At 43.2% G+C, this 27,500-nt stretch overlaps 2 protein-coding genes across 3 annotated transcripts in view; one reads left to right on the forward strand and one right to left on the reverse strand.

Moving 5' to 3' along the window:
* The window catches only part of prep (prolyl endopeptidase), a 189,575-nt gene that overhangs the window by 1,266 nt on the left and 160,809 nt on the right, over positions 1-27,500 (reverse strand). The gene's annotated exons all lie outside the window — the stretch shown is intronic.
* The window catches only part of LOC308103488 (glutamate receptor ionotropic, kainate 2-like), an 87,272-nt gene continuing 71,840 nt past the window's right edge, over positions 12,069-27,500 (forward strand). For both annotated transcript variants that reach the window (XM_080453465.1, XM_080453466.1), the window contains exon 1: positions 12,069-12,194. In XM_080453465.1, the coding sequence (XP_080309591.1) occupies positions 12,077-12,194 (118 nt within the window). In that variant the 5' untranslated portion in view covers positions 12,069-12,076. The remainder of the gene's footprint in view (positions 12,195-27,500) is intronic.

Raw genomic sequence — 27,500 nt, forward strand, 5'->3', positions numbered from 1 at the left:
ATTGTACCTCTCTGGAAGGAAAAGTACAATACCAGCTAGCAGCTACTCTCACTCTGACAAGCCATATTAGAGTTGCCAGGTTGTACCTGCCGGCAGACTCCTTCATGCTAGCTGTCTGGGATATTTTGTTTCCAGTTTACAGGAGCTGATCCTTTGTTCATAAAAGGCTGAGCGCTGTGAAGCTGTTATCCCTGTCTGAGCCTGGTTGTCTTAGGCGCTGGTGTTGAGCTTTCTCATCCCCGGCTATTACTATAACTGCAGATCCATGAATATCTCTCTGGCAAGACGGTAGAGAGGCCATTACTGGGATGGTATCCTAAGGATTAGAGAGGCGGGTTTGTGAAGGTCATCATCTTGTCACTTATAATCTCCCACCATCTTGGTAAAAAATATGCGGATGCGGTTCAGTGACACTGCTCCCTGGTCTTTGACTCTACTGTTAACTTGCACTTGAGCAAGGCACTTCACCCACCAACTGCTCCATTTAAGCTCCTGGGTGGAAACAAGAGCAGTATGGGGGTTGTACTACCAGCTCCCAGGTGTGAACATGTTTAACTGTAGAAATGTGAAGCAGGACATGACTAAAAAAGATCGTGCTTGCTCAGCAAACTGTCCTCGGGTAAATAAAGGTTAAAGAAATCTATGGGGGAATGTGAATTCTATAGGGTAGTATCGATGCTATTCATAATCTTCTGGATAATGCAGTATGGTATTAGTTGCGGCAACTGGCAGCAAAATGAATTATGGGGGGACATTTGTATTTAAATCTACAGTATGTAGGACATAATAGAATTAGTAAGAATTATCAAATCACTTATTCAGTAATTGTTTGATAGTACATTTATTCCACATAAATACAATTAATTAATAATTATTCAGTTATGTTACTGAATTGAATATGTATTCAGGTGTTTCCTGGCAATGAGATGTTTACTTGTGATTTATAAGTCATGATCATAAGGCAACTGATTCTGAAAGAAAAGCATACAAACACTGTTTAGTGTGACCGACTGTGTTTTAGTGTGACCGACTATGTTTGACTGGCAGCGTTGCCATGTCCGCTTATTCTAAGCGACTTTGGGCTTGTTTTTCTGTAAAAAAATTAAATATTGGTAGTTGCGGGTTGTGTTTTTTTGGGCTTGTTTCTAAAGTGTAGTAGCTTATTTGGACTTGTTTCGTAATGTTGTTTAAACAATGTCTCTCAAACTTTTTTCATGACAAGGACCCTCAAATTAATACGTATTTGTCTGTGTATTCCCCTCTGAAAATATTTTGTGCCAGGCAGGGACCCCCGTAGCAGATTTGTGTTGTTAAAATGTTTCAAATATATTTCCAATTCTTCATTTTTTTCCGATTCGTTGTGAGCTTGTGGATTGGCTATTTCGCCTATTCTAAAATGTTTTTAAAATAATATTAAAAAGGAATGGTTTTGCACATGCAAGGTTTGCACATACACCCGACAGCAACGATTTTGTTAAGAAAAATATAAAGGGAAAACATCCAAGTACAGTAGCAAACGGAATATTGCTAAATCATTTGGAAAATGATGAATCATTTGGAAAATGATGAATCATTTGGAAAATGATTTACATTTGACCCAAATGTAAAGGAGTAAAAGTAACATCCCCCACCCACACACACACACACATAATATATAATATATACTTGAGTAAAATTGAAAGGTATGCCGCATTAAAACTACTTTTACAGATACAATGTATTCAAAACGTTAATTAAAATGAGTACTACTACCCCACTACTATTACTAACAACCTCTGACAAATGGCCCACATGTATTGGACATTCTAGGCTTTAAATGCTCTCTGTTTACTCTCAACAATGTGAGGTTCGTTCAACATAACAGAACCTGTCATAAGCTTAATTTCTATAGCTTGCAGGTACCCAGCCTATTATGTACCCCTCTATTCTCTCTCTCTCTCTCTCTCTCTCTCTCTCTCTCTCTCTCTCTCTCTCTCTCTCTCTTCAGGCAATCCCATGGTTTCTATACTGTACTCGTGTCATTTTGGGGAGACTTGTGACCTGCCAAGAATTCAACTGGCAGTCCAGAACGTCTAGGCAGACAAGTGCACATTCTCTCAACCCCTTCTCTCTCTCTCTCTCTCTCTCTCTCTCTCTCTCTCTCTCTCTCTCTCTCTCTCTCTCTCTCTCTCTCTCTCTCTCTCTCTCTCTCTCTCTCTCTCTCTCTCTCTCTCTCTTTAACACACAAACACACACACACACACACACACACACACACACACACACACACACACACACACACACACACACACACACACACACACACACACACACACACACACACACACACAATCTTTGTGTTTTATCGTCGCTCACATTTTTTAGTGTGATGTGAGTTCATCCTTATCCCACAACGCAGACCCTGCAGGATGCTCTTTAATAAAGCCTCCATCAGTCCACAAGTCTCTGTCTCTCCACCCTATGTGAGTGCATGTGTGTATGCAATGTGTCAACCCTGTGTCTGCCTGTGTACACATCTGATACACAGGGTGGAGACACACGTGCAAACACCCGATAGCTCGGAGCACAGCAAACAACTCTTTTCTGGATTAAACAACAGCGAAAACTGATATCCACATCGTGTGAGTGAAAGTTGGCCCAGTTTATTGTTGGCGTGGTCTGACTTGAATGGCTGAGTGCTGAAATTACAGATGGCCGTCATATTAGAATGTGCCGTCGCGTGCTGTGGGGATCCGTCAGCGCTAAGGCAAAGTGACAGGGGTCCTAATTACTGCCTCAGCTGACTAATTGTTGTCTCCAAAGAATGGCTTTTCCCTGAGGACTGCAAGATCTTATTGACAGCACAGCACAGACATATGGGCCTGTGTGGGCACTGGCAAACTATACTTAGTTTCAAAGGCCTTCACTTGTGAAATTTTGAATTATATGTACAGTAATCAAAAAACAATCATTATTGTCTCCGGCAGGCCCAAAGGCATGGCGAGAGAGTATGTTTTACCCACTGTCCGTCCGTCCGTTCATCCAGCGAGCGGCTAATCTCCGGCACCGTTGGCCCGGTCGCTGCGAAACTGTGCACACACACTCCCTGGGTGCCAATTCAGAACCTCTGCCCCAAATGTTTCACATGGGCCTGTTATAGCGGCACCAGGAGGCCGATTTGTGCAAAACCTATTTTGGGATATTACTCCTACAGATTTTATCTAAACATCACGCAAATCGGTACACAGTATCTTTATAGTCATGTGATCAAGACGGATCTGTCTGATATTTCATATTCCATCCTGATTGGCTAAGGTTGGCTTCCAAAGCTTGCAGGATTGGTCCGTTTTGAACAAAATGTCTCAAATCATGAACGCAGCGTGCGTTTTCACCTTGCCCTGTTATAGCGCCACCAGCAGGTCTAATGTAGCAAAACACATTTTTGCAACAAAATGCCTCAAATCATGAATGCACGCACATTCCCACTAGGCCGAGGAAGAAATGCCACCCTTTTCACATTGGCCTATTATAGCGCCACCAGGAGCCCGCAATAACCTACCTGACCTGGCGGAGACCTGTGTTCCGAGGACCACTTTTTCTAGTTGCAGTGCTGCATGGACTATAGTCATAAGTGATGGCTGAATGAGTAAAATGTTATTTAAACCATCTGTATGGTACAGTATGCAAATGCAATATACTGTAACTAGCACATCAGTGGTTGAAGGTGGACTCCCTATACTGTTCCATTGAAAATTGTAGACCCTGGTGTCGGTTAGGTAGGGTACCTACTGGTTGACAGGTAGCCCTGTCTGAAGCTCATAATAAGTGCAATATCTCCCCTGGGAAGCGGTGATTGCCTTTTGCTTGAGTGGTAGAAGTGTGGTCTGTAATGCGAGAGACCGGGGTTTGACTCCCAAGTAGGACATGAAAGTTACAGAGTAATATTAATAGCTCGGATTTATATAGTGCTTTTCTAAGTACCGAAAGAGCAGAGCTTCTTTAATCCATCCTAACTATTAGGAAGAATGGGCATCTACAGGCCAGTGCCCATGGGGACCAGTTCCAGCTCATATAGCGAATGCCGTGGGGGCTGACGGGAGTACGTCCTCAAAATGGGAACACAGGCAGAACATGTAACGTGTGGATAAAAGCGCTATATAAATGATATAGCGCCACAGTGGGGTTCCAACTTATATATCCCTTATACTGTGCAGCAACAGTGCTTACCACTGAGCGCTAAGCCACACTGTGTGTGCGTGCGTGCGTGCGTGCGTGCGTGCGTGCGTGCGTGCGTGCGTGCGTGCGTGCGTGCGTGCGTGCGTGCGTGCGTGCGTGCGTGCGTGCGTATTACATGCATCAGTGTACTCACCAACTCTTGTTATGCAGTCCATTTAGGCCTACACTATACTGTTACAATTAATTAACTGATTCTGATGAGATTGGCTGATGGTTGTAGGTAATTAGTAGATAATTGTATTCATCTCAAAGAACATAGTGGAGCTGAGCATAACAGTGAACTGTACCTAAGAGAATAATTCCGTAACCTAGAGACACAGCCTTTAGTGTGTGGGCTGGCAAAAGTGAATGAGCATCTTTGCTTTCAGGGTCTTACCATTCAAAGTGCATCTTCTTGTTTCCATGGTTTCCTTGCCTTTGCCAGTCTTTCTTTTTCCACCAGCACCGGTGAGAGATCAGCGGAGGGCTTTTAGCACTCAGTGACTATCTATTTATTTGCTTAAAGCCCCTCAGCAGTAGTTGAATGGAGTTTACTGTACATTCAAATCTTGAAGCCTGCGTGGGTTATAAACGAGAACGGATTTGGAGTCTTCATTAAGAGTGACGCAGTGTCGTCGTCTCTGGTGTTTTGAACTGTGCCTTAATCACAACCTGCCATCCACCACAACCTTTATTGGTTAACCTATACTGTATAGCCTAGCTGGTTGGGAAGCTTAGCTAGTTGGAAGCGTGCATTCACCTCATTAGCATAGATCTAAAAAGTCAGTGTCTGCCAAAAACTGATTGACTTGTTTATATACGCTTACAGCTGCTTTTATCTGGATTAAACAGTCTTAACGTGCAAATAGCCTGGACATACAGTAGGCAACCCAGGTCACAATTCTGTCATAATGCTGTTAAATTCATTGGTTTCACTATTGCCTGTTCTGTTGCCTGTACCAGAACTGGTAATCAGCTATCACTGACTAGTCAAAGCAATCAGCAATTAGTCACAGCAATCTGCAATCACTGACCAGTCACAGCTTGGTTAAAGCAGTATTGCCAGCCTGCTGTAGACCATGGGTTCCCAAACTTTTCAGCCCGCGACCCCAAAATAATGCGGAAATTGACTCGCGACCCCACCTAAACCTGGAGGTCATTTATGCACATAAACTTGCACGTTCGGTGCGCATTTGTAATGTATTAAAATGGTAAAATGTACCATTTGTAATCATTTTTAGATTGTATTCATCCATACTGTTGAATTTAAAATTGAAAAAAAATTATTACCCAAAATATATTTGCGACCCCACCTTCAGTCTCCCGCGACCCCAAATGGACCCCAACTTTGGGAACCCCTGCTGTAGACAGGTGAATGGTGTGGAGTGCACACAGGAGCTGCTGCAGGTATTAGAAGCACAATTGTTTAAATCCTGAATTGACCAACTTTGATATATTGTATGATCAGTTAAAAACTGTTGTGATGCTGGTTTTTAGATTCCTAACTTCTCTGCTGGTGTCAATTCATCACCCTGTGACTGAAATCAAATTGCTGAATTGGTGAGTGAAACATGAGTTTGAAATGTTAAAGTTTGACTTCCAGTGTAATGTTCAGTGGTTTTGTTTAAAAAAAAGTAATCTGGTTGTCATTTAGTTCAAACATTTTACATGCATGTATTTTACAAGTGGCCTTTATGTCATACAGGCCAGGTTTTTCTGAGACCACGAGTTCTCTGACTGAGGAGTTCTGATTTGTGTGTGAAGATGATGATGTCGAGCTAACCCACTAAGAGAGATTTCGAACGTGATCTTCAACACTACTCCAGACAACAGCTCTCCTTGTCCTGCCAGGGCGGGTAGGACAATCTGGAGCCAGCCAACACAGCATTCACCCAACTCCTATATCACACATACACAGCACGTGCCCAGCATACTGTGTACGCCCTTCTGACTTCTGACTTTGACAATTTGACTGAACACTGACTGCCTTACCTAGGCTTGAGGATTGCAGTGACGGCAGGGTTAAAGACTTATCTGGTTGCTTTATTGAAGGAGCAGTGGTTGGATTGTAGATATAGCCACGCCCTGAGGAAGACATTGTTTGTCCAAACTGATCGGTGTCTAGTGGCATTTTATTGTTGTCTCCGCCAGGCCGAAAGGCATGGCGAGAGAGTATGTTTTACCCCCTGTCCGTCCGTGTGTCCGTTTGAGTGTCCGTGTGTCCGTGTGTCCGTCCGTCCATCTGTCTGTGAACAGCTAATCTCAGGCACCGTTGGCCCGGTCGCTGTGAAACTGTACACGCACACTCCCTGGATGCCAATTCAGAACCTCTGCCCCAAATTTTTCACATGGGCCTGTTATAGCGCCACCAGGAGGCCGATTTGTGCGAAACCCTTTTACTCCAACAGATTTTATCCAAACGTCATGCAAATCGGTACACAGTATCTCTATAGTCATGTGATCAACACGGATCTGTCCGATTGTCCATATTCCATCCTCATTGGCTAAGGTTGGCTTCCAAAATTTGCAGGATTGGTCCGTTTTGAACAAAATGCCTCAAATCATGAACGCAGCTTGCGCTTTCCGTGCAATTTCACACACAAATTCCCATTAGGCCGAGGAAGAAATGCCAGCCTTTTCACATTGGCCTGTTATAGCGCCACCAGCAGGTCTAATTTAGCAAAACACATTTTTGGAACAAAATGCCTCAAATCATGAATGCAAGGTCTGATTGCCGTGAAAGGCCTAAGAATAAATGGCACCCTTTTCACATTGGCCTATTATAGCGCCACCAGGAGGCCACAATAACCTACCTAACCTGGCGGAGACCTGTGCTCCTCGGAGCACTTTTTCTAGTTTTAATATGTAGTAGCCCTGTCATCAAATTAAAGGCTTTTGCTCTATTGTGCTTGAAGTTCTCTTCATCACAGCGGTTGGATTTTGTTGAATATATTGAACTGTGAATGGCCATACTGTGTTGTTATTGTCCTTATTTTTGCCTCTAATTTCAATACATGGAACCATTTTTAACTGCATCAGTGTAATTTTACTCCATTATCACACCTATCTTCTGAGTGCTGTAGCTAGTTCAGTATTAGCTATCCTTTTCCAGTAAGCATATGCTACACATAGCCTACCTTTTGTTGTAAACACATAGCCTGTTCAATATGTTCGACTCTTGCGTCCAGATAAACAATGTATTACAATATTGCATTCAGTTTGGCGGGGTGGCTCTGCTCCTGTGATGCTACAGATTATCTGCACAAGCCTGACACTGAATCACTAACCGCCCGAAGCAGAGCCTAAGATACTGAGTTATTGCATGAACATAACATTGAACCCTTCAAGGGCACAAGTTAAGATACACAGATACAGCATAACATACAATCCACACAATTAACATATACTGACACAGTGAATAACTAAATACCACAAGGAGGAGGTTGGGGAGGTGGAGGGAGTTTGATCACTGACAAAGCTGCAGAAGAGTGCTGTGACCTATGCTAAGCATGAAGAGTGTACAGAGAACAGAAAGACTGCCTAGATTCTACCATTGAAGGTGTATGTGTTAACTTGGTAGTGAATGAGGTTGGAGGGTGACTAAGCGTGGGGACCAGCCTGACTGTCGTGATGCTTGATACGGTATGTGGTAAGGATACAGGATAGGTGCGCACTAGGGACATCTGCACCTCGATATAAAATTGGCTATTCTGTCCAAAATGTTAACTTTAACATTTAAAAAATGGTCTTAAAGGGATAGTTCACCCCCAAAATGACTTTTCTTTTCTATTGATTAGTCACCTCATGGAGACTTGAATTCATGGATATAGACCGCCGAAGTCTGACGTCATTTACACATCCTTTGTTTGTCTACCTGGTTCGCAGTTTTCCACCCCCGTTCTGAATCCCATAGACGTATTTAATATCGCGTCAAATAAGAACTGTGTTCCAAAAATAAACAAATGACCACGGCGGGTTGACTCTTATGGATATGAAGCATCAACTGACGGTGAGAAAACGCTAATGTTACTTCCGCCAAATTAGTTACATTTTCGCCAGAAACAGACTGTATCAAATATAAGTGACTGACTATCATAAACTATACAGAACCTCCTCCCTGACAATAACGCCGACACGCGGTGTTTATTTTCAGAATCAGAATCAGAATCAGAATCAGTTTTATTGTCACATCACAGGTTTACAAGGTAAAAAAGTGGGTGAAATTCTTTTTTGTACATCGTTCCCATCGCAACGTTAGTTTCCATGGACCACAATTCTTATATGAGACGATTCTAAGATGACCCAATGTTATTCTCCATAGAGAAATTACTTCCGCAAACCTGGGGATGAACGAGTGACGTCAGGACTTCGGTGCTCTATTGTTTTGTTTGGACTGTCTCCTACCGGCAGCGGTTCCGTTAGGAGACACAAAGAGTCTCCTTTGTGTCTCCTACCGGAACCGCTGTCTACCGGTCCACTGTTCATCAAATCATTGGCTTAGGAATGCGACAAAAACAAAAAATATCCAGTCTCCCAGAAAAGTCATTTTGAGGGTGAACTATCCCTTTAAGTAATGTAATGCGTACATGATGTGAACATGCACGGTACATCATTATCAGACTTCATTTTATCCTTTAACTTCTTGTGTATGCCCCAAAATGAGTGGATATACAGGTTTTGTAGAAACTAAGAAGTGGTATACAGTCCAGTTTCCCAATTATAGGCCTAAACGATTATATTAGGCACACCAAACACATAAACATCAGAATATTATAGTAACATATTGTTAATAATCACGTAGCCTATGCCATGCCTGATTTAGGTATGTAAACACTTCTCTGGCCACAATTGTGATTGTTCAAGTTATTTTTTTGTATTGTTTTTATTTACATAAAAGTTTCAAAAAGACATAGGCTACCTTTTCCATTACCCAGACGAACATAAAATGATGTGTCCTTACACACAGGCTTTCTTGGGTTTAAAATCCTCTTAGCAGACCTTGTATTGAACTGTACTTTCCTGTGCTTTTTTTGCAAACTAATAAAGGCTGACATATAACAGCCGCAGCAGACATATATAGGCTTTAACTGGGAAATCAGTTTTTGATAGACAATCACTTTTGATTGGGCCTATCCCTGTTTCTTAACATCAGGTCAGGTCTGGGGACCACCAGGGGTCCAAATGGACATTTGCGGGTCTGTAACTCGGTGTACAAATGGAACCAAATAGACTCTTATGGGTCCATTTGGTTCCATATTTGTACACTCGGATTTAAATAAACCCTAAGGATTTTACAGTGTAGATTATAATTATGGGGTCTGTGGCCATGAAAAAAGGTTGAGAAGCAATATGTATGCAATATGTCAGATTTAGGCCAGAGGGCGCTGTAACTGTAGAAAAACGCCAACACGTCAGCCGAGTCTTCTCTCCAGGCTCATTCCTTTCATGCTAGGAGTGAAGCTCTGTCGGCTTGCTGCCTGAAACCCTGATCTTTTCCCCATAATTATGCTAATAGAGCAGATGGCACGATGATGAGCGCCTTGCACTCTGATATTCTCACATTGCAGTCAGAGAGTCGGTGTTTGCGGACCCAGGCAAACCAAAGTGCACCTTCACTTCACATGCACAAAACAGTCTCCCTTCACCTCTACTCTACCGTAGTGAAATTAGTCCACATCCCGTCTTTAATTTGTAAGGAGGTTTTGATGGATTAAACACAATACATAACAACGAGTGCCACAGAAAGTGAGCTATAGGCCTACTCCCACACATCTGCGCCTAAGGAAAGCACGCACGCGCGGATGCGTACACACACACACACACACACACACACACACACACACACACACACACACATACACACACACACACACACACCATGATGCAGCCATTCACACTTGACTTATATAGGGTAGGCCTACACTGTTGATGATCCAATGCGATCAAAGACTAGACTAGAGGATCAGATTGCTCTTATGTCCTATAGTCCTCCACCCACTCAAAGCGGGGGCCCATTGCTGTTATACATGAAAGATTGGCTCTTTGCAAAGCTCCCGAGAAGGCAAGAAGGGACGCTAACATATGGTGCACGTGTTACAACAGTAGCATTTACGCCGACGGGGAACCATGGATTTTTCGCCAAACTCGAGTTGGATATTTAGATAGGCCGAATAGAACAGTGGTTCTCAAACTTTAAGATTTCAAGGACCCCCCTTAACTCTGACAGTATACACATTTGGTTCCATTTGTATACTGTCAGAGACTTGTACGGTCAATTTAGACCCCCCTAAAAGAACCCTGTGATTCCCTGGACGGTCGACCCTAAATTTGAGAACCACTATAGAAACATTATAGGCCAACGTACAGCCTTGAGAGGAATTCAATATAGTTTCCCTAATCAGCTCTGAGATCTCACCTGATTTATTAGCACCGACACGTTCGCATGCGTCGGAGAAAGGGTTCGTAACGCGATAGTCTGTTGCTGGAAGGCTTTCAAGTGTAAAGTGGAGTTATTTGCATAGGTTACATATCCGTGCCTTCGAGCAGAGCTACTGTCGATATAAAGGATGTTCTGTTCTGCCAATTTCAATGCTTTCATCCAAATCTTCCCAGATCTCTGCAATGAAAGCATATAGGCCTATTTTTAAAAGAGATGCCGCTTGAATTCCTATCAAAACGATTTAGATTAAATTTGCAAATAACCACACACAAACCACAAGCCTAACTCACGAAAGTAAGTGTAAAGTCTAAAGAATAACTACATCAATAGAGTGAAAATGGTCGTGCCCTCTTTGCACCAACGACAATGCATGAATGCTGCACACTGAATTGCCTCTTAACTGAACGGAGCGGAATCAGCGGATACCCCGTTGTATTCAGAACTGTCCGCCAACATTGCTGTTTGCTGCGTCGCTGTCCTTGGTACTGAAAGCCTGCCTGATGAGTACCAGCGCTTCCAAAAGGGATTTGATAAAAGCCTCAACTTCTGGAAGATTTTGAGGACTGTGTGTGTGTGTGTGTGTGTGTGTGTGTGTGTGTGTGTGTGTGTGTGTGTGTGTGTGTGATAGAGATATAATCTTAATTGATTAAAGCTCTGCCTAAAACATAGCCTACTAGCTGGACGCCTTTGGGCTAGTCTTGGAGGAAAATGTATACACTTTTAGTCTATACTACCCTAATGACTGACTACACAGACAGTATGTTTAAATAGTCTAATAACACTGCAATTGTCCCTTCACTGGTTGCAAGTTGGGATACATCAACTTAATTACTAGGATGTCATTGCAATTGTATTTTTAATGGATCGTATATTAGCCTACGTGACATTCCCTCTATCTCTGTTACTCAACTCTGTGTTTCTCTCTGTTATTTCTTTCTTTCTCTCTCTTGTCTCTCTCTCTCTTCTCTCTAGTCTACAGTATAGGGCTATATCTCTGACGCGCGCACACAGCACTAACCTTGGCTCGACGTCAGAGCCTGTGCAGCAGTGCAGCATAATGGGAGCGTAGGCAACCCAAAGTGCCTCGTATGTCGCTGCTATCGCGATCCTCCTCTGATTGGCGGTCCTTTCCCTCCCTTGACACTCCTGTGCGGATCCGTGCTTTTCACCTCAGCTAGCCCATGCTTGCATGGGCCCCCACCACCGGATTGTTCACTTCTCGACATGGATGTCCCACCGTCCCTTGGACCGGAGGATTGTTTCTTGGCGCAGTGAAGAGGAGGATCATGCCGGGACTGCTAATGGATTTGGGGGAAGCGCGAGTGACCATGCCGTGATCTTGCGCGTGGGTTACCGTCCACCCTGCCGAACGACCGTAGACGAACGACCGTAGGGGAATCAAACGCGTACGGGGGATTACCACTGTGCATTTTGACAAACAACATGAAGATTACCTCCCCTGTGATAACTAGTCTCGTTTTCAGTTTCAACCTCAGGCTGCTCCCGCTTTTGCTGCTGTTTCTTGGATACTCTCGCGGGATGCCACACGTTTTAAGATTCGGTAAGATAGTCTACTTGTTTATTTTAAGATGAGGGCTATAGCCTACTGTTAATGATCTTAGATTAGGTTGCCTATTAACGCCTAACTGAAGGCTTTCCCCTTTCCTCATCTAAATGACATTCACAGGATTCAACAGCTGACCTTTCCTTTCTAGAGTTGACAAACCATGTTTACACACTCTCACCACTGTAACAATGTAGGCTAATGGATGTTTTATCCTTAACATTTCTATTTTACCTCTTCACATTATTCTGAATCCATATTTACCCCAGGTATCAAGGATCATAACTTGCAATAACTGATGAAAAATAAACTGTAGCCACATACACAAAATAGTCGTGTGCAACAGCTGAAGGCAGCAAATGAACATATAGGCTAAGGTTTTTTTAAGTAATGCATTGGTTCCTTAATACAAACGTTCTGGCTGGAGTGTAGGCCTACATTTTTGGCATGCATGGGAGCAAGAGTGTCAGTTTCCTCATGGTCAGTTGCCCTGTCAGTGGCCTCAAACTGCTGACACCTCAACATGTCCTCTGCAGTAAATGTTTACATGTAAACATTACCACAGAGTAGGGATCAATCACTCAGCCATAAGGCCAATCAATACACTTGGCAGCACTTTTCAACCTCCATTCGACTAAACCGCTATTGATTTGGGAATCCCGTGCTTTCACTTATTTTATTCCTTCGTCTAAATCTAATGAAGATTTGTCCATGGTTGCTTGAACCCCAGTGTCCCTATTCTGGGGCAAACATTTGACAAAAATACAGATCTACAAGCTCACTGTGAGCTTGTAGATTGCTATTTTTGGGAAGAGCTATGGTACAGAGGGGAAAAGGAGCAGACCTGGTACAGAGCCCTGGGGGACCTTGATAAACTAATCAGGGTTTAAGTAGTTAAGCTTTTCCATTGCCTCCTCTTTGTTTGCATATGTGATGAGCGTCTCGGAGTGACGAAAGGATGTCATCAAACGTTGACAAGACATTCTTACAACCCCAGTCCCCCTGAGGGTCCTGTTTAAAAGTCAGGCCGCGTCCGCATGAGCCGCCTCTATGGCAACGGCATGTGCTTGAGCTCTCTCTGCCTCCTGCCTGCTGCATCCTCCCACTGTCCTCTCCTCTCTTACCGATTTCCCGTCTCACACGTTGTCTGACAGGGACGCTGGCTCTGCAACCAGCTTGCATCAATAGCTTGCCCGAGATAGCCATGTGAGATACATCTCCGGCGACGAGGTGATTCATGCCTCTGATATTGGGCTCTGGGTGAAAGGACATGCTCGTGCGGTTTCAGACCTGCGGCGTCCAACAGACATGTTATTGGCGATGGCTCTTCTCTCTGTGGCCTGTTGCTATTTTTCCCACAACACCGGCCGGCCCAGAAATTCAGGACACTCATGGATAAACTGCCACATCACCTGAGCAAATCGACGTTAGACAAATTGAAGTGGTTGAATAGCCAGTGGCTAGAGTGGCTGAATAGCCATACCAATGTGCAATGCAATTGTATTTGTTCAGTTATTGAAAACAAGGACACTTTGCTAAGGACTAGTGTATGTTGTGTCCCCAGAAAGCTTTTTTTTTATTGAAAAAAAGGGCTTTCTGCTTATATTTGATCCCTGGTAGTGAATTATCATCTGCTTTAGTTCTACTACAAAATCCATGTAGTAATTTCATGAAGGAATATGCTTATCTGTCCATATTTCCTTACAAAGGAACTTGATTTCACAAGAGGGACTGAGTTAGTCCTTCTCTCTGATGATGATAATTGATGATGATGTGTGTGCGTGTGCGTGTGCGTGTGCGTGTGCGTGTGCGTGTGCGTGTGTGTGTGTACCTATTGTACGAGAAAGAGAGCGAGATAAAGACAGAGAAGACGCAGAGCGATTTAAAAAGAGACCTTGAGAGAAATAGAACCCATTTCATTTCCTTGTACCCATGTCACAGTACTACACAGACCATGCATGCTCAGCATGTTATCCCAGCTGGCCCAGAAAGCCACTGGGTAATGAGGGGGTCAGCTCCCCAGGGCCTGTGTGTCCCCTTCCTGCTTCAGCTCCGTCTTGCCCGGCCCTGGACTTGCATTGTATAACCGCTGTTCTGCTGTCACTCTGAGACCTTTACACATTGTAACACTGACACTTATTCAGCCTTGTGTATTCCCATGCAGCCCCGCTCTCCCTCCGAGTGTCAACTAGAAAATGCCCCGGTCACCAGCTGCAGACAAATTCTAATCCTACTCTAAAAAGCCCAGCCCAGTTTTTCATAAGAAATGAACAAACTGTATAAATTATGTATTACCAATTGCTGTATATACTGTACGTAACCTTCTCATTATTAATGCTGAAGTCTGGATATTATGTGAATGTGAACCTACTTGACCGTGATAAGAGAGAGAAATACGATATATGAATGTTGTACTGAGTGTTTTTATTGAAAAAACTATATTACAAAATATTTAAAAAAGAAGCCCAGTCCACACCAATGATTCGCAATTCAACTACTGTAGTTGCAACTACTTGCAACTCCTTGCAACTATTTGCAAACATTATCCCCAAATGGCACCGGTCTGCAACTGGTCAGTCCAGACCGCTGCAATTTCTTGCAACTGGTTTTTGCAAGTTGCGACTAGTTGCATTGGTGTGGACTGGCCTTTAGAATGATTGAAATGGCATTTCTAATGGGGAGAACTTATGCACAAGAAGCCACAACCATTATAGCTGCAATCTGTAATTTTCATGTCTTAACTGGGACTTATAAAGAAGAAGCTGCAACCGTTAAAGCTGCCATCTGTAGGTTTCATGACTTGTGCTCCCCAGGATTTTAACCTGGCAGCACTCCCATGTGGGAGATCAAAGATCTACCCGCAACGTTGCATGCTGATGGGGAAAGTGATCAGTGAAAGTGATCAGTGATCAGACGTAACTCGGACAGTGCTGAGTCGGCTGACGCGGACTTCGCAATGTTCAACACTGCAACTCACTAACCTAACGGCTCGCACGTCGGTGCCTCTCTTGGCTTAAGTCCGCTTGAGCATCGCTTTAACAGGTTTTTAGCAGAGCCGTCACCCTTTCTATGGCTTGGGTTTGAGAACGTGCACTTCCACATTCCAGGACGGGCGGGGGTTATCGGGACATCGTAAAAATGACGTAAGGGGTACCCCCCCCCCCCCCCCCCCGCCACGTCAAACGTTTGGTCACATGAGAATATGCTGGTCCTTTAGCATATCCATAGATGAACACACGCATCTAATCAGAGCGGTTGAACACTGGAACAGCTTTGGGGGCCAGTGCCTTGCTCATGGGCGCTTTAGCAGAGCTGGTGGGCACCGTAGATGCAGTCAGCAGCAGTTTACAGCTGGAATACACCCTCCTGTGTTTGTAGACATAGGGATAGAACCTTTGAGTCACCATTCAGCCTCCCTATACGTCAAGGCCAACCTACCACCCCAATGCACAGTACCATGAATGATAGGCCTGGTTAATTGCCTAGAGCGAAATGGGCTCACTGTAGCCTGACTATGGTAAGCAGCACAGTCTTGATGCGTATTCATCATACAGTCTACATACGCACATGCACGGCAGGAGTCCTGCTTCTTTTTAAAATTTTTTACATCCTAAAATCATGGAACTTTCTGCAGACCTTCCTCTGAGTGCACAAAAGGAAATATTTGGGCTAATGATCTGCATTGCAAACATCCATACATATCTGTTGAAAGTAGGCTGAGGCACCACCAGGAAACTTTTTTTTTTAAGGGGATAGTTTGCCAAAACCTTTGCCAAACGGGAAAGCTACTTTCATTAAGTATCTAACATCCAATTTCTTGTTTAGCAAGCAACTTCTTATGCAAGCCAAAATGTAACGTACACGTGAAATACAGTGTACTATAATTGTACATACTGTACTCATGTCTACGGTCTACCCTTTGTCTGGCATCTACAGTATACTATACTAGATGCCCATATGCTGCTGTCAGCAGAGATATATATTGGTTGAAATAACCCTTGCATTGTTTCAGTACACTGTAACTTGCTGTTTCTGTGGAAGTTCACCTTCCTCTGTATTGGTATGCCAGCAAGCAAGTTGGAATTTAATAAGGTTGATAGTTCAGGGATATTTTCAAAGACTGCAGCACCATATGACAGCTAAATGGATTCTTGGGCATGTTAACGGCCCTAATTTTATAGCCACTTTATTCCATGAAGATGGCTTATGCATACTTGCAGTCATCACCTGGTTTGTGTTTCATGCACTCTGGCGAAACATAACAATTGCAGTGGGTGCAGACTCTTTGGGGCAGCACATTCATGATCTAATTTAGTTATCCCCATCACAAATGTTTAGTCACTAATAGAAATGAGTCAGCACCTGCCATTATGTCAGTTTGTACGTGATATGTTTTGTAAGTCACACACTGCCTGAATTGGAGAACAATCATTGTGGGAAAATCCACAATGAAATTGAATTATTGTTTTAATTCCTTAAAGCGGCTGTGCTGCGAGAGTTGTAGTATTAACACCATCCGCTGCCATGTCCCGGGGCTCTCTACACCTTCTTACAGTATCATTGACTTAGACAAAATACTTTGTTTACTTCCTGCTCATGTTTATATTTTCCCTCACTAAAGCAAAAATACGTTTTATTCTATTTGTTTTGGAAAGGATCTTAAGTAATTTTCAAGTCCCCACAGCAAATAAGCCACAGCCCATTCTGTTGTTTACCTAATACCTACTGTAGCTATTTACACAAAATTGAGCCAATATACAGGTCCCTCCCTTAGTTTTTCTAATGTTTAACATTCTTCTAATCCCTTGGTTGCATTGTGGGAGTGAAACTGTGGGGTGGACACATACAGGTGAGAGAATTAAATCCAAGTTTTTTCGTTTTTACTTAATTCACTTTAGTTGCTTTTGCTTTCTGCCTGTCTGAATTATCAGCTTGCCAGAGTTTAGCTTGGGATTGCAGGAATTATGGATAACACCCTGTGCCCTGGCCTGCTGCCAGCGCGTTCACAGCAAACATTTAAATAGGCACAAAGCTGCTTAAAATATTCATGTGTCACTCGGTGCCCGCCGTAGCTTATAGAAATATGAAACTATCTCCCCTCCGCTTGTAAATGATTTTTCATGGTTTAAAAATACCCACCACGGGTCTCAAGAACAAAGAGGAGATCTGTCTTGTATTAGCATGCAGCGCCACACATGGGTTTGAAGCAGGGAAGTATCTAGATGGATTTCTAAAACCTGTTTACAGGCCTGTGTCTTGTCTTTGAAGGTCTTGCTGCCATGCCTCAGTTACAAAAGGCTTTCTCAGCGGTGATTAATTCAGGCCCGTGCTCACCGTGCCATTCTGAAATGGAAAATATCTGCGAGGTGTGAAATTAGGAGATAAGAAGTCATCTTTCTGTGCTTAGCATTTAGTCTCCTTGCGCCGGTTTATTGGTCTTGTGTGCCGCAGTGGGGGTTGTTTGCGTAACAGGAAGCTTCAGATGACGGACAAACTCCCTGGCTTTGCTTGATGAACCCCGCCATAACATGAGAAGTCAAGTCGTCCAAACCGTTTCCAACAAAGTGGTTGTTCTGCCTCTCTACTGCCACACAGGCTGCAGTCATGCATGTACTGTATGCTACACTATTGGTTCTCAAAGTGGGGTCTGGGGACCCCCAGGGGTCCTTGGGGGGGTTCCAGGGGGTCCCCAGCAAAATGTGTTAATATAGCATCACAATAATTTTAATCACTTTAACCTTTTATACTTTGGCTATTCAAAAATCGTGAAAATTTGTGCAAACCTTTGAATATATATTTTAAGCGAACATTTGTAACTCAAATCTTTGCTTCTGGGGGTCTGGGGGTCCCTGAAACAAAATACATATCATTTTGGGGGGTCCTTGACATGCAAAAGTTTGAGAACCACTGTGCTACACAAGGAGCAAGTGGTTTTGACCAAGACCCCACAGGAGCTACTGTACTGTGCGGATTTGTGTCATGCAGGGGTTCTCCTGCTGTCTTGTCAGTGCCGTGTTCTGTGGACAAGGCTTTCATTCTATTCACAGCCCATCGCTCTTTGTCACTGCCAATCACACATTTTCCCTGGTGCGTCTGTGGGGTCAGGGGTTATATGTGTAATTGTTCTGTGAAACTGTCCCCAGAGAAGAGCCCTGTAGCTTGCCTTTGCCGCCTCACTGCCTTTGAGTGAAGAAGCTCAGAAGCAGGCTGAAGGTCAGGAATGAGAATGCACTTGAGGAGTCATTTCCTGACGTTTTTCCACACATCTGTCATCATTCTCACAATCCCAACAAGTGAGGGAATGGGCTACGTATCAGTGTCTAAAAGGTATAAGGTACAGGTTTTCAAAGGGGGGGGAGGGGGAGGGAATCATAAAAATATATACACATTTTAAGAGAGAGAGAGAGAGAGAGAGAGAGAGAGAGAGAGAGAGAGAGAGAGAGAGAGAGAGAGAGAGAGAGAGAGAGAGAGAGATGTAAGGGAGGTAAAACTGGGTGTTGAGACCAGCAGCAGATACCACATTAGTTTGCCTCATAGCGGTCCACTCTGTTCACTTTCCATCATGGCCCACTTTCCTCTAGTGTTTCCTGTGTGATAACCACTGTGAATTGAGATGGTGGGGAGTTATATGGCTGAGAGAGCTGTGGAGGCATAGTGGGAGGCCAGGACCAGAACACGTTCAATGCAGAATATCCACCTTAACCCTGGAGTCCCTATTGTGGGCAAATGTTTCAAAAGCTCACAACGCATCACAATGTGACGATGTTGTGAGTTTGTAAATTGGCTATTTTTGCCATATGTCATATGACAAAGTACATAGGGTGTAAGTGGATATTGGATACACACTGCGTGCTGCCTCTGGTGACTAAATTTCCCCCATGTGGTCAATTATAACGGTCTATCTACACACGGACAGAATGGCAAGAATGTTGCACAAGTGCCCTGCAGATACACTATGGGGCTATGGGGGGAAAGGTAAAAGTATAGCCACAGGCTCAAAGATTGGTTTTAGGTTTGTTAGCCTAGTATTAAATTGCATTAAAAAACAAGACTGGCAGTATTGCTACAGAGTATATTCAGTATAATAATGCATAATGGCATGGGGATCTCCTTTACCAGGTAAATGCTGTACCTAGAAAACTTGTGGCTATCTAGAGATTTGGCATGCCCTAGAGAGAGAGAGAGAGAGAGAGAGAGAGAGAGAGAGAGAGAGAGAGAGAGAGAGAGAGAGAGAGAGAGAGAGAGAGAGAGAGAGAGAGAGATAGAGAGAGAGAGAGAGAGAGAGAGAGAGAGAGAGAGAGAGTGTGTGTGTGTGTGTGTGTGTGTGTGTGACGTGTGTGTGTGTGTGTGTGTGTGTGTGTGTGTGTGTGTGTGTGTGTGTGTGTGTGTGTGTTTATTTACAGCTTAGTTTAGGCCTTTATTGATCCCACGAGGGAAATTCAGAGCATTTTGTGTGTTTGTGTTTGTATTTGTACAGTGTGTGTTTATGTGTTTACGAAGGGCATTAATAAAGAATGTTCCTGTGAATTAATGATGACTTTAAACAGCTGCGAGACGCACAGACCAGACTACATGCTCTTGGTTGTTGTTGTTGTCTGTTTGCCAAAAGATCTGTCGCAGCAGACATTGTGCTCACTCTCGACCCAGTGCGAACCACTCATGCATCAAGGTTCACATTCTCTCCCTCGCTCTTTAACAACCAGCAGAGAGAACCGTAGAAAAGTAATTTATCAGCTTTAATGTTATGGTGTCTGCTCCCCCCATCACTTCTGATCTCGATTGTTGATCTGTATGCTGTATGAGTTCACTCTCTTGAATGGATAAAATTGGTTTCCTGGCCTGAAAATGTATTTTCTGTTTTACTATTAGTAGTCAATTCTTTTTTACCCCCTTTTTCTCCCCAATGTAGTTGTTATGCCAATGAATTCCTCCCCACACACATTTCTGTGTTGTCATTGCTGTCCTACTGACTCACCTGCCAGTGAGGAGCCCCCACCAGGAGGATGTAGAGCCTTCGTCCTACTCCTCCCACCCAACACTCCCCGGCCCAGCCCGTAGGAGTACATGCAATGACCGATATCATCCTCTCCGCCCGGCTTCCCTCCCCGAACACAGGCCAATCGTGTTCGTATAGACGCCCGACAAAGCCGGATGCACCACCGTGGATTCGAATCCACAACCTCCGTGGTGGTGGGCAGGGACTTAACCACTGCGCCACCCGAGCGCTGTTTACTATTAGTAAACGGTAGTTGTCTCTCCAGTTACTGAAATAAACACTCTGTAGAAATGATTGATAAGAATATAGAACTATTTAACACTTACAACAACAACAACATCCAAAATATAATTTACAACATCTTTTTTTTTTTTACAACATTTTTAACCCTTGAGAAGTGCAACCAAATGACCAAATGGGCACTTTATGGGTCAGGGTCCATTTGGTCACATTTTGTATACCCTCTCAGAGTTACGAATGGATTAATCAACGCTGAGGATTTTACTGTGAAGAGCTTCCCATTAGTTTGGAATGTGATGCTTTATGCTTGAGGTGGGCGTTAACATGTGAGGCATTTAGCTTTTGTGGCAGTTTAGCGGCAGTAATTAAGAGCTGCCAACTGACTGTTCTGGGAGAGGGAAACAAACACAGCTTGTCAATGGGAGCCGATGACAATGCTAATTAGTGGTCAGCGTGCGTTGTGCTTACTGTATGTTGGCTCTGTTATTAATGTCTGCAGGAGGCTAATGGCCTTCTGCGTGCCCGCGTCTGATGCCAGGGCTCACTTTTAATTATGCATTGATAATGGCCTCTGTGATGTGGTCCTGTGCTCAGAATAGGCTACTGTAACACGGTGCGGAAACACTCTGTGACTGTAATGCATACCATTTCCAAACACCAACATATCACATTGCCATCAGCACTACAGCAGACTTAAGTTGTGGCAACAGTCGATTAGTGAAAGTCTTCCACATTTTTGTCTGTGATGTGATTGACTGATTAACCACCTTCATCCCCATTTTGGGCAAATCCCCATTTTTATTTCTTTGCTAGTTCACAAAGCATCGCTTTGCTCTGCATTGTGAGCTATTTTCACTTGTCGTATGATGAAGTATATACTGTAGTGTAGGGCTTAAAGTGGTTAAAGCTGCAATCCATAACCACCAAAAATGTAACTGTAGAGCTGTCACGAAGAACACGTTTGGAACATGTTTCATGCAATACCTCTTGACCACCAGTAGTGCTCCTACCTGACCACAGGATCTAAATGTCTCTACAGAAGAGCAGGGAGAACACGTCCAAGCATCACATTTGTGTTTAGTCGTATGTTGTATTATCGTTCCCTGCCACAGGGAAGGTTCTCAACCTTTTCGTTCACGGCCCACCCATCTATCTGATAACACAACCCATCTGACCTCGTGATTGTGATCAATCCATTGTGTTCTGGCTTGGATCAATGGAACATTATAGTATATAATTTATCGGTATCACAAAGAAAACTAATTTATTTATTTTTTACATTGTTTTTTTATATTAATGTTATGATTAAAATCTTATTGTTTTGGCAATTATGTGGGGGCCCACTTGTAATCATTTTTATTTCAATCATGTTTTTTGATACTATTTGGGTGCACATGCATAATGTTTTGTTGATACTTTGATTTTACTGTGTACAGCACTTTGGTCAATCTCGATTGTTTTAAATGTGCTCTATAAATAAAGTTTGATTTGATTTGATTTGATAATACCCTTGTGGTCCACCAGTGGGGCCCGGCCCACATATTACGAACCGCTCTACCATATTGGTTAAAATAATATGTTATTCTCACAAAAAAAGAGTTTTCAGCTTTAAAGTAGCTCATGGTGATTCACCTTCACTGCCACCTTAGAGGGCTTTAATCTCATTGTGAAGCCAACACACAGGGGGAGACATGCTCAGTGCAGTGGGTAGAAAGCTCGGTGGAGAGCTTACTTAAAATGATGTTCCTTGAATCAGCGTGACGCCCTATTGTCCACCGTCCACCGGGGCTATGCAAAACATCTCTGTCTGCGTGAACCTTGAATTACATTTTCTTCCACCCTTTTATGCACAGAGACTTTTCAGAGGCATATTCCCCCCCGTTTTTTAAATGAGGTTGTCGGCCTCTTTGTCAGAGGATGTCATGAGAGAGGAGAGGAGAGGTGAGGAGAGGAGAGGGTAGCGAGGCGCACACGTACAAAACATCACATCATGGCCGAGTAAGACGGCATTGGATTGATTTTCCATCTAGTGCGGTCTCAAGCAGTCTGCCCAGTGTGGTTCTAGATATTGAGGAGATAAATAAAGAATAAACAGGAATCCAATAGGCCCCTGCCCGCCTGGGCAAAGCTTCCACGGAGACATGCCCACACCCAGCCATCGGCTTTTATACAGCAGACATCACATCAATGACAAGTGCAGCGCCTCGCTCGGCAGGGTGTGAGTGAGTGAAGGACTGAGGTAATTGGTGAACTAAAGACTACAGTTTACAGTTCAGAACTTTTGCTCTTAACCCATTCAATACGGGAACTCATCTCTGTCATTTTAGATGTCTTTGGCTATTCAAAAATAGCAGATATACAAGCTCATAGCACGGCACGCTATGAGCTTGTAGATCTGCTATTTTTGAAAAATCGTGAAAATGTGTGCAAATCTTTGAATATATATATTTTTTAAAGCGAACATTTGTAAAATATTTTGTTCCAGGGACCTCCAGAAGCAAAGATTTGAGTAAAAAATGTTATGTATATATGTATTCACAGATTTGCACAAATGTTCAAGATTTTTCAAAAATAGCAGATCTACAAGCTCGTAGCACGGCACTCGCTATTTTGAATAGCCAAAGTATAAAATAATGGTTATAGCTCAAATCTAAAATGACACAGATCATGCGTTCCCGGATTGAATGTCCAAAAGTCATTTTTTTCTATTGAGATCATCACTTACCACTACTTGTCAGTATGCCTCCCATTTCATAACATTTCAGAATCAACTTTATCATCACATCACAGGTTTACATGTGAAAAGAAGTGGGTGATTTTTTTCCCCTCCCATTTTTCAGAGTCTGTGTTTTCTCATGTATGTATTTATTTACGTCCATCTACACAGTATAGATACATCTCGCCTCATCTGTTGAGAGAGGCTATGTGATTGAATGTGAGTGTGGGGAGGATGTGTTCAAAGGACGGCGGACGGAATTGACACATTGTCCTGTAGTTAACTACTGTATTCCAATAACTTTAACCTGTAGCTACAATGATACAAGGCCTGTGTAGTGTACTGTACTGTACTGTACAGCGGCCAGTAAGACTACGGAGACTGATGAAACTCAACCACAAGCTGACATTTTTTCCTTCCCTGGAGCTGAGACAGAGGGTGGGCGATGCAGGTGTCCATTCAGGGCTAATGGGCCATCCATTCACTCATTTAATTGAGTGTCCTTTGTCTGCCTCTGGTGACCTCTTTTATTCTCTCTCTCTCTCTCTCTCTCTCTCTCTCTCTCTCTCTCTCTCTCTCTCTCTCTCTCTCTCTCTCTCTCTCTCTCTCTCTCTCTGTCTTTGTCTCTCTCTCTCTTTCTCTCTCTCCTTTTTTGCCATCTCTGTGTCCCTCGCACAGCCCCCAACCCAAACACATCACCCCGCCTCCTTCTCTCCGTTTTCACTCAGTCGCAAGTCGCTATCTTTTTCACCCATTCACCTTCCCACCAGTCTAGACAGCATATGCCGTCACCTGTTGTTTTCTGAGCACATGGGTGTGTGTGTGTGTGTGTGTGTGTGTGTGTGTGTGTGTGTGTGTGTGTGTGTGTGTGTGTGTGTGTGTGTGTGTGTGTGTGTGATGCGTGACAGCGAAGTAAACCTTCGCTATCAAACCAATAAATAGACCTTAGACCCCTTTCACAGCAGACATTTTGACGGGTGATCACAGCTGAAGATAAATATCATTAATTGTGAGTATGTGTCATTTAGGTGTTACCGTGTGCCAACAGCTCCTGTACCGTTAATTTCATGGTGGCACACTGAAAGACTTAAATGAAATATACCCAATTAACCTTATTACCTTCAGTTATTACCTTCACTTGTCAAAATGTCAGTTGTGAAAAGGATCCATGTCTGTGTTCCATAATGTAAAATCTTATTACACCAGCTAGACCATACTATTTCATTCCATGATACATTAAGTCTGCCATTTCAAATCATTAAATACTTCCCCCTTTACTAAAACAGAGCACTGTTGGTCTATAGTTTACATTCGAGTCTTATCTTATTTATATTGACCTTAATGTTCTCTTACTTTCTTTTTCACAATGTATTGTCTCAAGGATAAAGGGTCATTCTTTAACCTTTCTATTTATTTCGTCTGCAAAGGATCTTCATAGTTGAAATGGCTTGAAGCTGTTGAAATCAATAAGGAATTATACATAGCTTTCAGCTAGATTGGTCTGGTTGGCTTATTTCACAGAAAGGGCAGGTCGTTGTAATATTTCTTATAGATTCAGCGGATCGTAAGCCATAATTACCTCTATTACAGATTGAATTTAGTTGAGAGGTATGAAGTGTGACCGGTTGTTGGAGCTGTTGATATAGATTTAGAATTCGCGTATTGAAGGACTCGCTAGCCTATCTGTGCTCTATCATGATCATGTCCTGTATGACAATACCATTGTCAGCCTTTGCTATTCTTGTCTTGTCTGTATTCAGGTTTTTATTCCAACTCAACACGCTGGATGCGTTCACCAATTAACATACCTTCAACCAGCCAGGGTGTAATACTGCACAATCCTGCACACCTCCATGGCATATAATTGAATAGCTCTGTTACTGTATACGAGTAATATATGATCATATTTATCTAATCAATTATCTAATCAAACAAGCCACGAGGCAGGTAGCTTTTCTTTTCTCTCCATACATGTATTCAATACCAAACCCTTTTTTGGAATTAGATTACTGTGATTCTATTACATGCAATCCATCGCTTACGGCCCAGCAGTGTACATTGAAAATCCCACTACTGAATTAACTTCTTGACCTTTGCCTTCTGGCACAAGATAATGTCTACTCCTCTGCAAGAGCACATGTTTAATTCTACACTCCCTTTGTGCTGTGTTACAATGGGCAGAGAGTATAGACTAGAGTACGTATATGCAGGGACCTTAATGATGAGCAAGAAGAACATGGGAGAATGTGAATGAGATCTAGCCTTGGAGTGAAAAGGGAGCTTGACTCCATAACTTTAATTATTTACACTGTGTGTGTGTGTGTGTGTGCGTGTGCGTGCGTGTAACATATGTCACTGTCTATTCAGAGCTTCTGCCATATATTGTACATAAAGCCCTGAGGTTATTTTTTTTATTTCACTAAAAGTTTATAATTTTGCCATTAACACCTTACCAAACGTACCTAGAACATTTTATCAATGCTGGCTAGACATCATTTGTGCTGCAATGTTTCAGACAGATTTGGTGTAGATGTAAAAAAAATGAGGGGGCCAACCAAGTATAAACCCCTGGAACACTCCTGTAAATGAAGTGTGTAGGTTTTAAGTGGTTAAACATGCCAGACCACCGGCAGGGTCCTTTAAACACTTGGGGGGGAACATTAGCCAAAAATAGCTCATCTACAAGCTCCTGTAGATCGGCAATCTTTGGCGAAGAGATTTGGTGTAGACAGAAAAAAAGCGGCCCAAGTACAGCGCCAATTCTGGTCCACTTTACTAAAAGTCTAGGGGGTTTAAGTAGTTAAACATTGACCTTGAATGTAATGTGCCATAAATGTTGGCGAATGAGGAATTTCTGCTTATTCTAAGCTGTGCTCCAGTTCTGTAAGACACACAGTCTGGTCTGTATCTAACATGAACGATGGTTGGGTGGGTTTTGCAGTATTCCCACCAGGGCGTTCTTGTACTAGGTGGTATGTTGAGACACTACTGGGATTCCCACTAAGTTTTCAGACGTGCTCTTGTTTTTATTTCCTAAACAAAAATAGTGTTTTGTCCCGTATTTATTTAGGTGAGTGGTAGCGCTGGAGGCCTGCAAACTCCAAGGACACTAGAGACATCTAATCCATGTCCCGTTACTCACTGTGTACAGAGGTACAATATAAATACAATGTTCTGCTGGCTTTTACCACACTTGGGAAAAGCAAAAGGTGAAGAAGAAGAACACACATGCACGCGTGTACACATGTGCGCACATGTACATACATCCAGCACACTGTAAGTTAATTATTTCCAACAGTCTCACCCAGGACTTGTGCACATGGCATGGTACACACACACACACGCGCGTGTGCACGCACACGCACACGCACACGCACACGCACACGCACACGCACATACATGCGCACACACATGCACAAACAAACATCACACATACCATTCCTGGCGTTTCTCTTTGCCTGCAGCAGATAATTAGCATTTCTCACACACGCTTCAGCTTGATTAAAACTAACTTTACCGTGAGCAGTGCTGTGAGGTTACCTACCATCTGTCACCTGCCTATGCCACCATCATGAGACGCAACCCAGCCATAAGGACTAGAAAGACTGTGTGTTTGTGTTTGTGGGTGCGAACGTGGGTGCGCACCTGCCCGCTTGACAGAGAGAGGGAGGGCGAGAGAGAACAAGAGAAGACCAAAAAAAAAAACTAGCGCAGGTATTTGCCAGGCTGGGTGGCCTGACCAGGACTTTGTCAGTGATGGGTTGCAGCTGGCAGGGCATGAGGAAACTGGAGTGGGAAATAGCGTTTCTATGGCGTATGGTTACCTCTTTGTGGTACCCTCTATGGGCAGAAGAGAAAGCACTTAGGAGGCAGAAAATGTGTCAGAAATAGGTCCACTCATTTTTAAAGCCAATTAGAGGCAAACTAATATCAATACTGTTTGTTGGTCATTGTCACATGACTCACAGCATCCATTGTACCATAAGTTGGTGGGGGACAAATTTTTCTGCAACAGTGATATTGACTCTGATCCTGTGTCAGTTTAACTCTGAGAGGGTAAAAATGGAACCGCAAGGGACCCACCTTACTGTTAGCCTTTTGCAACTCTATAGTCTGTGCACAAGTTCTCTTTTCCAGAAGATGGTATAAACATTTCCTGTTCTCATACTTCATTTGATTGGAAATACACAACACCTTCATAGCCTGTGTTTCCGGTTCAAATCTGCTGCTGAGCCAATCAAATGAAGCCATGAGAAACGGACCCAGAACTGGAAATGTTTATGCCATCTTCTGGAAAAGGGACCTATAGTTATACACAGAGCCTATTCCCATGGTAATGTTTTGCACATGC

The sequence above is a fragment of the Gymnoscopelus braueri genome (assembly GCF_963280865.1).
Source record: "Gymnoscopelus braueri genome assembly, chromosome: 16".
Lineage (NCBI taxonomy): Eukaryota > Metazoa > Chordata > Actinopteri > Myctophiformes > Myctophidae > Gymnoscopelus > Gymnoscopelus braueri.